This window comes from Sorex fumeus, unplaced genomic scaffold (assembly GCF_029834395.1).
Source record: "Sorex fumeus unplaced genomic scaffold, SorFum_2.1 ptg000043l, whole genome shotgun sequence".
NCBI classification, from domain to species: domain Eukaryota; kingdom Metazoa; phylum Chordata; class Mammalia; order Eulipotyphla; family Soricidae; genus Sorex; species Sorex fumeus.
In genome coordinates this window covers 47,280,913-47,293,657 of record NW_026606100.1, presented here as the reverse complement: position 1 = coordinate 47,293,657, position 12,745 = coordinate 47,280,913, and the positions used below count along the sequence as shown (strand labels likewise).

Below are 12,745 nucleotides of genomic sequence, written 5' to 3'. Positions count from 1 at the left end.
CTCTGTGCTCAGGGCTCACTCCCGGCTCTGTGCTCAGGGCTCACTCCTGGTTCTGTGCTCAGGGCTCACTGCAGGCTCTGTGCTTAGGCCTCACTCCTGGAGGGGCTGAAGTGGCGGGGATGGGATCCGGATCCTCTGTGTGCAAGGCAAGTGCCTTGTCCGCTGCAGGATGACCACCACACCGTCCCCCAATCGCCCCCCCCCCCCCCCCCGCTTTCCAAAGAGGGATGTATTAATCTTCTTGCTAGGCACTTTCAGGAAACTTTTCAGGCATTTTCCTATGACAATCGCACTATTCTCTCTTCTGGCGTTTTCTCTGGTTTGCTTTGTCCTTGCCTGCCGCTGCGTCTGTTGGAGCCGGGCCGAGGCCGGCAGGTGCAGGGGGCTGACGAGCCCCCGGAGAGCAGGGTCGGGACCCGCGCGGGCCTGAGAGCGGCTGGGGGTGGGGGAGTAGGGGCTGGGTGGTCGAGAAGGAGAGGAGGCCAGACAGACGAGCGGACATTCCAGGATGGACCGGGGTGGGAGGTGGGTACCGGGTGGAGTGGTGGGGTGGGGAGGGGGTCTGCCGCGAGGCGCGTCTCCGTGCAAGGTCTACACCAGCGCTTTCCTGCTTCCCGGGCGCCGGCGAACGGCAGGGCACGGAGGGAGAACAAAGCCTTTAAGGGGCTGCAGGGCGCGCGGAGAGAAGGGCCCGAGAGAACGGAGGGAAACGCAGCATCCCTCTGGCTCCATCCCTGGAGGCGCCCGGAAGGCGGCCGGTTGCTATAGCGACGCGGCGGCCAGAACGGCGGCGCCCGATTGGCTGCGACGCGCGAGCCAATGAGGAGGCGCGATGTTGGCGGGGTCTTAAGATGGCTGCCGGGCGGCCGGCGACCGACGGGTGAGCGTCGGGGCGATCGCGGGGTCGCCTCTCGGGGCCGGGGAGTTCGGGGGCGCCGGCGCGGGGGCCACGGGAGCCGGGGCACGGCTGGCTCCGTCCAGGGCACGGGCGCGAGGCTACAGCGGAGGCCTGCGGGCCGGAAGGGGCGTCTCGGAGGAGGACGGGGCAGCGAGGGGAGTGTCCGGCGGCCGCAGCCCTGCCTTGCCCTGCCTTGCCCTGCCCTGCCCTGTCCGAGCCCTGGTGGGGACCCCCCGGGCTGGGCAGCGGGTGCAGGTGGGCGCGGCGCCCGCGAGGACCGGTGATCCCGGCCAGAGCCGCCCGCGTGCAACCCCGGTGAGTAGCCCTCCGCGTCCTCCCGGCGCCCTGGCCGGTCCGCCGGGGCCGGGGTCCCGCCCGCTGACCGCCGCGCTTGCAGCAGAACCCGCGTTTGCATGCAAAACAAAACAAAATAAAACAAAACCCAAAAAAGCAAAACCTTTATCCTTAGGAGTGAGCCAGGCTGCGGGTGCGGCTGGTCCCTGACATCCACAGGGGCGTGCGGGGGGTGGCAGTGGGGCGCTCAGCACCCCCTCCCCTTTTATTTTATTTTTTATTTTGTTTTATTTATTTATTTATTTATTTTGAGGAAAGGGAATGCATCATCCACGTCAGCGGGCCGTTTACGTTGCTGCCCAGGTGGCTTGCTCAGAAGTCTGTGCTCTTCCTAGTGGCATTAACCAGTTCCCCAGACCCAGAAACGGACGCGTGTTTCTAAAAAGTTGAGCAGGAGGGCGGTGGGTGAGTGTCCTCCGAGTTAGGGGTTGCATTCCCCTCGGACAAGGCTCCGATTTCTTTGTTGGGGGGAAAGTTTTCTAGCTGAAGACAGATTCTGGAGATTCCACAGCTCTGTTGATGAGACGGAAATTGAAAGTCCAGCGGGTTAGCAATGAGGGTACCTTTACCCAATCAGATGCTCTGATTAAGCACTCTTTGGCTTGTCCTATAAGCAGTTTTGGTTATAAAACAGCCCAGTCTTCCCAGGAAATGTGACATTATTGTCCAGCAGTGACGTTGATGGATGCGATTTCCCAAAGCATCTGACAGAGCTTCCTGCACTTAAGTATTTTTTTTTTTTTAGATTTTTTAAAGCAAATGTTTTTTAATTTTAACGAGTCTCGAATTCCTGGCAGAAATCAGTCATGTCTCCAAAAACATATCAATGAAACCTCTAAGAGTTTGTAGATGAAACCAAAGCGCTCTTATTTTTTTGTAAAATAAGCAGGTCAAGAGGCTAAGCGTTAGCTGTGGGATCTGTGAAAGGGTTTTCAGTAGTTACTCCTAGTGGAGGGGCTTTGAGGAATGGATGGAAAATCAGTGCCTATCCAGATGCTGTCTATAGCTGTGATATGTTGCATTTTGCTTTCTGGTTCTGTTGGCTGCCATCATAACGGGGCTTTTCTTTCCTTTGCTCTGGGCCTTCTTTTTAGGTCTCCTGCCGAACGCGCAAAGCGTTCCTTGAAAGCTATCGGTCTCGGTTGAGAAGAGAAGCCTCATCTCCTGGGCTTTGGGCTTTGCACAGTATTGTCTCTGACTAGGAGAGAATGGGGATGTTCTAGCAAAGATATTTGGACACATACACTTTTAAGATCTGCAAACGAACGTTTTGTAACTGTAGGTCATCGAATTAAGCTGTTCTGTTCTAGCTTCACAGTGCCCACCCAGACCAGTGGCTTGCCCACAGCTATGCGCTTCGGGACGAGAAACTCATCCCTTTGACTATGAAAATAGTTTTTCTTGTTACACCAGCGGTTCTCAATCCTTTCACACCCCAGGGTCCCTTTTATTATAATTTAATATCTCTGCGACTGCTGTATTTTTTTTTTTGGCAAGACTGTGTCCACTTTATTCTTTCCCTTAAAAATAAAGTGTATAAAAATAAGGTCTGTCATGCCCAGTCAGCCTCTGCCAAACAAATCATGTGGTGAGGTATAATGCTCCATTGAGTTTCAGCATCCCCCCCAGAGGGGTGGGGTATTGTTTGAGGAAAAATAAAAAAACATTGGGTTTCTGACTATTGAAATCAGCGTCTTTATTACTGGCTTTATAAAGCTGTAAAAAGCTTAGACCAGGAACTGCTGGACAAGAGCTGCTGGTTGGGATCTTGCTTTTCTGAGGAGCTGCCGTCTGCCCAAGTGTCTTCATAGTTTCTGAGTTTGATTTGCAGGGGCAGAGGAAGTCTAGCATTGCAGGCTAGAAGGATATGTTCATGATGTTTTCAGCTCATAGTAGATTGTTCGAGCTTAGGCCTGGAGATGTATACTGAGTACTATACATTGAGTTTTGTTTTTGTTTTTGTTTTTGGCAGCGAGTGGGGGGGGCAGGATAATTGTGGAAAGAAAGAAACCTTACCTCCACCGAACGGAGAGGCTGTCTGAAGGGAGGAAGAGATTCCGAATCATATACTTCGGGGCTAGAAATGATGACATTAAAAATTATTTACAGGCTGAACAGGGAAAGCTTATGAATTTAGCGCTTGGGTTACTGTATAGATCTGACTACAATAGATATGGAAGTGACAAAATTTCAGCATCTCCTGAGAATGACTGAGTAATTGTTAATATTAAAAGGTGACTCTGGTGTGACCAGGAAATAAAAAGAGCCTCATCCTTCCCAGCACACAAAATAGGACACCAGCAACCCTTAGGAATGTGGGGCTGACACGCCTGCTATGAACAGATCCCGGCGCAAACAAACCCCAAACCAGTCTGAACCAGCACCTCCATCTTAGCCTCTGAGGTGAGCCAGGGCTCTTGTGTGGCCACACTGCTTCCCAGGCTTCCCGGGCCACTGATGAATAGTTTATTGTTATTTTTTTGCTTGTTTTTCCTTCGTCACAGGAGAATGGCAGTCACCAGATTTGGGGATCCAGCTCAGGAATTGAGCTGAAAAACATACGTATCTGTATTATCCCTTTATGGGTTTGGTCCACTTTTTACAAGTTAATTTTTCTCTTTTTCTGTGGCACGCACCGAAAGTGATTGTATACCAGGCCAGAGCACAGGGATGAGAGTTTTATGTTGTGGTTTTTTTTTTATTATTTTAATGTTATTTTTGGTACCGTGATTATTATTATTATTATTATTGATAGTAGCAGGAGTTTCATGAAAACAAAGCAATAACATTCCAATACCACACAGCTATTAAGGGATAGCTGTTAATGCCACACAGTTCTTAATGCCACGTCAATCAGAGCGACAGATGGATGGTTTCAAGGAAGCCCCAGAAGCTAGTCGGAAATGGGAAACTGCTTGTGACTGAAGACCAGGCATGCCCTGGGCACAGCAGCGGCCGCGAGCCACTTTCTGCAGCCAGAGCTAGACCAGCCCTGCCTGGTGGCGGAGGCTGCAGTCAGCATGCCGTTGCATAGATCTTCTGCCTCTCCAATGCCGTGGCTGAAGGCCAGACTTGGCAGGTGCATGCAGCAGGACAGGGGAACTGAGTGCTCTAGAAGGGCCTGACGAAGTTGGGTGCTTCTGCCTGTTTTGTGTCCTGCAAACTTTGAGACATACTAGTACATGGTGGGCATGTGAGGGGTTCGGCGGCCGGGGAAAAGAACTTCGTTTATTTAACATGGAAGTTGAGGAGAGGAAAGAAAGCGATTTCAAGCATAGAACTGTGATTTTTGTAAAGAACATGATCCCCAGTGAAATCTGAAATTGGTTACTCTCCCGAAGTCCTGAAATGTATCCCATAGACCAGTGGCAAAGCTGCGTGGGAGCTAATTATCACCTCTTCCCCTGCTCCTCAGCACGCGAGGCATATTCTAATAATAGCATAGCAAATGTTTTTTCTTCAGTATTGGCATATTTTATATGATGTTCTGTGCACTAACAAAGCATCTCAAGATGCCTCCATTATTCCAACTTGCAGAATCCTCAGGCCAGGTTTTGGGGGCCCCCGGAGCTTAGATGATCTGCGGTCTCCTCTTGACAAGTGGAAATACACGTGGTGAATTGAAAAGACGGTTCAGTCCTTTGGATAAGCCCCTGAGGATGAAGAGCTTCAGGCCCTGTGCTCCTCCTGTTCAGATGCTTCTGATTTTATTCAAAATCAGAATTCAAAGCTCCATCCTGAAAATCAGACCCCAGCCCACAAGTAGGAACTCCATATTAGACTGTGGAGATTAGAAGGTAAATAACTTGTGTCAGTTGCTAAGTGATTATTCCTCAAACATTGGAAACTTCAAAACAAACTAACTTCGGGGACTGCTCCCTGTTGGTCACTCACTGCAGCCCATGGCCACAGAAGCAAGTTGCAAAAGGAACCCAGTGACTTTTATGGTTTTTTTTTTTGCCATTGTCTAAACGCCCAGTGTCAGGGAAGTTCAAAAGTGCATCCTTCACCTTGGTGAGTGAGGGTTGTGGCAAGAGCACTGAGGGATGGGAGTTCGCTCTCTTAATGAGTCTAGTTTTGGTGAGGCTGTTTCCAGGAGGTAGGAGTAAGCCTCTGAGGCTGGACCAGACCTGGGTAGTGGCCCCAGACAGATCTCAGGAGTCCATGATTCAGAGAAGGCAGAAGCTCCGGATCCCTTTGTCTTGGGGGAATGGTCGTGACCTTGGTATTGAACACAATTGGAACCGCAAAAAGTTCAGCCAAAAAGAATTCCACAGACGAATTTCCTCTGTATTGCTCCACATTACTCCAGATTTAATAGTAAATGATGAGTTGTGTAACAGATTCTGGCATGAGTCAAGTTTTGAATGAGCTGGTTCAGGCTCATTATATACACTGAAATAAGCATGTCATGTGGACCAGTGGGGAATGTACTGTTAGCATTTCAGCAAATGATTACAATTCAGATTTCTGAAAACAGTTTTTACTGAACTTAACAGGAGTACTAGTGCACTCTATCTCGGGGCCCTATTGGCTAATTTTTGTTTGTTGGGGGGCCATACCCATCTGTACCCCAAAATTACTCCTGGTTGTGGTTGGGTACCATGGGGGGTGCCAGGGATCGAACCAGGTTGACTGCATGCAAGGCAAGCACTTTACCTGCATACTATTTCTTCAGCCCCTAATACTAAATATTATCTTGAACTTTAATATTAGTTTCTCAGGTACTGTATTGTTATTCAAATAAGCTTTACGTTTTTGTTAAATTTTTGGATCACTCTCCATTTTTATTATTTTAACAAGAAGTATAAAATCTAAAACTGGAACATCCTGTGTTTTCACCAGTTTTCTTAGACTACTCATGCAGCTTATAAGTTTACCTGTGATTAATTACTTTTCTGCTACTTAGTCCTTTGAAAGTTTTATGCTTTCAATTACAAGTGAAAAATCTAACTTAATTTTCTTCTCTAATATTTGTAGCTGAAAATATCGAATTATATTTTGGTTCCTTTTGGGAGCCACACCTGGTGGTGCTTAGGGCTTATTCCTAGATCTTTACTCAAGGATTATTCTTGGAGGTGCTCGGGGGACTGTATGGGATGCTGACCTGGAGTCGACCTCATGCAAAGCAAGAGCCTGGACTGTTGTACTATCTCTCGGGCTCTTGTATTATGATTCGTAAATTGCCTGCATTGTACATTGTCAAGATTCTTAACATTATTGAACGATGAATGCTTCTACTGATTTTTTTAAAGCAATCAATGGCCCAACATTATTTTAACTATTTAATCTATAGGGGTGTCATAACAAACATTTAATCTACTTGAAAAAAATTTTAATTTACTATAAGTAAATATTTTTGTTATTTTAATATGAGTGTACCTCCTATTTTAGATTTAAAAAAAAAAGCTTAAGATGGGTTGTTCACTGTAGGATAACACTCTTTCGTCCTTCCTCAGGTAGCTTAGGTTTATCAGGTCACACCCATCTAAGGACACTGAACTTGTATTGTAAGCAATGTCCTTTCTGTGTGGACACAGGAAGACAGTTAGTATTATGCTTTGTAACTTGGGAGTTGGTTGACTCCGAATCATATTTACTCCTGGGCATCTGATTTCTTGACTCAGTTGCCCTTAGTCCCTAGCACCCCAAAAGCAGGGTCCCGACGAGGGACTGACTGGACCCAGGACAAGCTGTGAGCTACCCTGGCATCGAAATGGGCCAGGTCAAAGAGCCACGATACTCAACTATAAGTTGAGGGCATGATTATGGACAAATGCTGTCATGATCCAAAAGTAAGTAATGACAAGACTAGGACCCTGCTGGAGCTAGGAAGATTAACCTGGCCTGAGGACTGTGGAATGTATAGTGAGATGTTCTCAGGAAGAACCAAACTAAGTTTATATCTCTTACTGTGCTCATACAGAATGACATTGCTAGAAATATTAGAAGTAGATTTTATCTTTAATTTCCTGGAGGAGTGGTCTTACCTCTCTTTGTTGATTTGTCAATATTCAACCCACCTTTATGTCACCGCCTTACGTGATTGCTGTATAAACTAAGACTGTAAGCTTGGGTAGGAGAGAGTCAGAGCAAGAGGGGCTCAAGCTTGAGAGAAAGAACAGCTGTCCTGATCCAGGCACACGCAGGGGTCTAGAGCACCGAACGAACGCAGGCAGTGAGAAAGAGCCATCCAGTGAGCCCGTGAACACACAACCTTCGGTGTGTTAAGATTTTACAGTTCACAAACCATTGGAATAATGACTAGATTCCCAGGGGTCTCTTAATGGTTTTCGATTTTTTTTATATGTTTACTTCTTATATCTCGGCAGAGCCTGGCAAGCTCCCTGTGGCGTATTCAATATGCCAAAAACAGTAACAAGTCTCACAATGGAGACATCACTGGTGCCCGCTCGAGCAAATCGGTGAACAATTGCAGTGCTACTTCTTTAATGTCTCAATTTATCTTCTTCCCTGTAGGAGAAAAGATGTGGAGTGGGCTGCTCCCTCCTGGCCTAAATGAAAGTGATACCAATTTAGAATCTGAAGATGAAGCCACATCAGAGAGTTCTGGACCTAATTTACAGGGAGATAAGGTGGATGATGGGACCAAGGAAAACACTGAAACCACAGAGTGCCCTCCGGATGGACCCCGCACTGCGCCAGAGGCAAATGTAAATGCATACAAAGAGTGTCCTTCTGGGATCTCTCTAACTATGTGGGAGGTAAGTTTTCTCTGCTGAGGTTTTCTCGCTCTGTGTGTGTGTGTGTTTAAGACACATGCATGTACACTGCATTGACTCATGACTTCTTTTTGGGTCTGTGGCTAATCCATTGGATATTTGGACTTTCACTTTCATTTGATTTTCATTAAAAGAGGAAAAAAAATTGAAAGCAGGACTACTTACTTTGCCTGAAGTGATACACAAGTTTCTAGCTTAATTTTCTCTGCTATCTGTGTGGATGGGACATTAAATTTCACTCTTCAGAGATGGCTTATTTAGAAACAAATGAAAATAAAGACAGTTTCGAAAATATCTAAGAGGATAAATATTTCAAGAACTGAATTTTTATTTTTATATATGCTAGAATCTTATTTTTATTTCTTGTGGGTTTTAAATGCTTTCTTCCAAATATTTTGTTTCTGCTTTTATATAGAAATTTCAAGAATTGCATAAAAGAAATTCTGAACAGACAGCTGCGAATTCAAGATTCAGGAGGAAGAGAAGAAAACGTTCCAGAAAAGGTGTTATGTTTTAAATGCAGGTCAATTAAGAGTAGTGCTTAGTATTAAATTTTGACAGAGTTCAAGAATTTTGAATAGATTGAATTTTGAATTCACAACTACTTAGATATTGATACTTTGTGATTTTTTTCTTTTTTAGGCAAATTAAACAATGAAGAAGACGAATCTCAGAGGTGGGTGAGATTAAAAGTAATGCTTTCCTGTTCTAGACGAAGTAAGATATGTGAAAGTAGTTGGAACCACACACCTCTGATAACTGGTCGTTGCAATTGTAGTAGCCAATTAAAAAGTCAAAATAAAAAGGAGCACATCTGGTGTATGACACGTATGTCACTATCTTCCTGTAGTGGCCAGCCCTCCAAGGAAGATGAGTGGAAGGAGCTTACTCAGTATTTTGGAATCAATGAGAGGTTTGACCCCCCTGTTAAAAAGAAGAAGGTTGAGAAGGTGAGCACATTTTACGTTTGCTGTTAGGAAATATTTGTGATTAGCTTACTGTGAGGTCTTTGTACTCATTTTGACTTTTTTTTTTTTTTTTGGTTAAGTGAAAATGCCTGCCGTGTGCCAGACAGTATATGCTCAATGTATCAGGAAGTAGATGGGTACAAATGAACAGTGACAACTTGGTAGAAGGGACGTGAACGGCCGTTGTGAAAAAGTTAGGGTGGGAGTCCCACCTTAGGTCAGGTGTCCTCTTTCTCAGACGATGACTTTTTCCTGAGATCCCAAGGATGAGCAAGGAATCTGTATGAAGAGAGGCAGGCAGAGAGCAAGCACGTGGGACCTTGAGGGGCATGGGAAGGAACTGGGGTTAGACATATCGAGGGTTTGAATTTTCAGAGGAGTACCAGGATCCACGGTTTCCCTGGCTCTTATGTGGAGAGTGGGCAGGAGGGTGGCAGAGCTAGTGGGGGAAGAACAGTGAAGACACTTGTCAGCAGGAGATAGTGGTTTGACCAAGAGTGGGGTAACTGCAGATGGAGAGAAGTGGAGAGAATTGAGGAATTCTGTGGGAACTTTTGCCTTTGGATTGCTTGTACCTGGAGGGATGGGTGGTGACAGCCAGGGGAGAGAGACACTCAGGATTTAGCCTTGAGCTCCGGTAGAATAGCGATGCTTGTTAGGAAGGTGGGAAAGCTGGGGAAGGACAAAGATACTGAATGAGGCCTGACCAGGGTCCCTTGGGGCATCAGCTGGTGAAGGCCAATGAAATAAGGAAGGCCTTTGGTAGAGTGGCAGCAGCTCGGAGCCCATTCCAGCTTTAGAGTCACATCTGGAAGTGTCAGTCTGCTGGACATGCTAATTGTGGAGTCTTCAATGAAGGAGTAGCTTAGCCTACAGATTCATGTGGAGAATGTTGACTCCGGGAGCACAGAGTTGAGTACAGAGTGCTAGAGCCATAGGCCCTGGAGGCTCGGTGAAGACGGGTCGGCCATATTCCCGGTACTTTCTTTATGGATCACAGCTGTGGGCAGTCATGTGCTTTGACACCACTGCCATTTTCTGATTCATCCATTGCTCACGTGAAAAATGTGTGATTTTTCAACCTATCATTGGGGGTGGAGGTGGGTGGTTGCCATGGGGACTCAGGCACGAGGAACTGACAGCAGAATTGTCCATGTGGGACTCTTGATTCCAGCTACACCAGGAATTCATGTGACCTCATCCTTGAACACTGGGAAATTGAAACCAGGATCACCGCATACCACAACCAGGTGCTGGAATGAGAAGCCTCCTTTTCACGGTGTTTTAGCAGAAATGCTAAATTTCTTAGCTGATCCCCAGTAGAGTGGAAGCTAAACCCAGACTCAGTGATCCCCTCTCTCTGCACTCTCTGGACTTCACTGATGCAGGGACTGGTAGGCTCGTGTCCCTTGTGATTTTAGGGGCATTGAAAGGAGATGGTAGACCACGTGAGGTTGATGTTCTTCCTGGAGCGACCTAAGGCATCTAAGGCATCAGGCAGGAAGTCATGCAGACAGCAGTGGGCCACAGTCACCTCTGCCCTTTGTTAATTGGGCCCCAGATACTGTCTAGACTGTCCTTTTTCAAGAAGGTTTGGTTAAATATTGGTTTTCCCAAGAAATACTATTTAAAGTCTTACTTATGGGCTAGGTGGTCCATGTTATTCCGTAACTTATAGTGCTTATGCAGCCAACATGGCCGACCCGAGTTCGATTCCTCCGCCCCTCTTGGAGAGCCCGGCAAGCTACCGAGAGTATTCGATATGCCAGACACAGTAACAACAAAGTCTCCAATGGAGACGTTACTGGGCCCGCTCGAGCATCGAGCAAATAGTGCTTATAAAGGTCTTTTGGACCATTGACTTACTCCCGTGCTGCCCCCCTGGAGTGTGACCATGACTGAGGGGTGCAGTAGTAGCTTCAGGTACCGCTTTTTGTTTTCTGAAAGAAGGCAGATTTTCACGGAGGCACTGAGTCGTTGATCCCCCAGCCCCCGAAAAGGGGTTGGCCAAATAAGTCTGGGAGCTGCAGACTTAGGTTGTTTCTCAGTCTAACTAAAGTGATCCAATTGAACTTTTTTAACCATTCTAAAAAGTAGAAATTTTAAGTATTTTATGATCTACCTTTATTTGAATTTTATTGTCATTCTACTTATATGAAATTCTGTCATCTTGATGCTGGGCCAGATATAGCTCGGTCTTACTGCTTGTCTGGGATTTGGAATTTGTGCTATAACCTTTAACAAGGTTGCTAGGATTCCTGATGCAAAAGTCTTTTAGACTACTAGGTTGCAACAGGAGTTTCTGGCTCTCATTATGTAGTGGGTATATTCTAGAAAAAAGTAAGTTAAACTACTGTAAGTAAGATTTCTGACTAGGGAAGTTCACTTGAATTTCCTTGTGCTTATCCATGGATCTGTTTTATAAGTTACAGATTTTTTAATGGTAGACATTTTTCTACATGAATGTCGTCTAACTAAGAAAGTCCTGACAGTCTCCTGAGGAAGCTGATTTTGGCCAGGCTTGGCTTTGCCCAGTGTTTTGCCAGTACCCGTCACTCTGCCCATCACCCCAAGCAGGAAAGAGAGAAAGAATTCCCTATACTGGCTTCCCTTGAGCTCTCTTCTGGGGCGGTGTCTCTGCTTGCCTGCAGGCTCCTGGCTCCCTGGGGTGGGGTTGCTTTGCACCACCCTCTCCCTGCCGAAGTTTCTATGGGAACCCAGCAGAATAAATCGATGTTAAAAATGTCCACATCAGAGCACCAAGATCAAGTGAAGAATAAATCTAGGTCTAGCAGCTAGTAGCTGCTGCTCGAGAAATCTAGAGAGAGGCTCATGAAGAAACGCAGTTTGGGTAGGCTGGCCCCGATTTCCAGGCTTTGATTTTATTTCTCTGGAGCAGAGACTGATCTGTCTCCATTTCTTGGGAGTCTTTTCATTCGCTCTCCATTGAGCTCTACCCTCAGCAGGAAGACAGGACCAGCTTCTTGGTCTTGTGCCTCCCACACAGTCTTCTCCCCGCCTTCCCTTTGGGAGTGCTGCCAAGCAGACCCCGCTGCTCCACCAGGAATGTGTCTTTACAGCCCTGCTCTCACCTGCTTCCCGACAGACAGCGCAGAGAGGCTGGTGCCTCTTAAATGTGATCTTCCTGATAGCCAGAGCGGTTTGAAAGTGATCTTTGTATTGCATGCAGCGATAATTGTGTTTCTGGCGGCAGTTCTGGGACTTCCTAATAATTCGGTAATCACAGCATTAATTATTTTGAAATCTATAAGGGACTTTCTTTAGAATGAATTTCTTTATAAATGTCTAAGTCCTTAATTGAATCAGTTTGATTAGTCAGCAGTCATTATTGAAGTAGTTTTATGTATGTTTCATGGAGATTTTTGGCACCGAATCAGAGGCACTTTTGATCGTTTTTAGATTAGTTATTCAGTGTCTCTGGTAGTTTCTTTTTTTCCTTCTTTGGGTTTTGAGTGTAAACTACTGTTGTGTGATTTAGTATAAATACATAGATATGCGTTTTTTAGTAGAATGCTTTTCCCAAACTGGGGCATGGATGCAGAGCAAAGGCTTCCTGCCTACATGGGTGAACAGAGGGCAGAGCTGTGGAGGGTTGGGGGAATTTGGTGGGCTATGCAGTCCCCCCAAAGCATTCTCTCTTGATCCTTGTGTGCATCACGATCAGGTCAGACCAGAACTATTCTGATCACCTAGATGAAAACACAACTGAGATTTGTCTTAACAAAACCCCCGAGTGGGCCCAAAGTAAAACTCTGACCCAA

The 12,745-nt window shown here is 46.3% G+C and overlaps 1 protein-coding gene across 1 annotated transcript in view; it reads left to right on the top strand.

Annotated features, from left to right (window-relative positions):
- The first annotated feature begins 832 nt into the window (after positions 1-832).
- Positions 833-12,745, top strand: part of FAM204A (family with sequence similarity 204 member A) — a 34,643-nt gene continuing 22,730 nt past the window's right edge. The window contains exons 1-5 of the mRNA XM_056120645.1: positions 833-880; positions 7,733-7,977; positions 8,411-8,498; positions 8,638-8,671; positions 8,846-8,945. Coding sequence (XP_055976620.1) covers positions 7,741-7,977; positions 8,411-8,498; positions 8,638-8,671; positions 8,846-8,945 — 459 coding nt within the window. The 5' untranslated portion in view covers positions 833-880; positions 7,733-7,740. The remainder of the gene's footprint in view (positions 881-7,732; positions 7,978-8,410; positions 8,499-8,637; positions 8,672-8,845; positions 8,946-12,745) is intronic.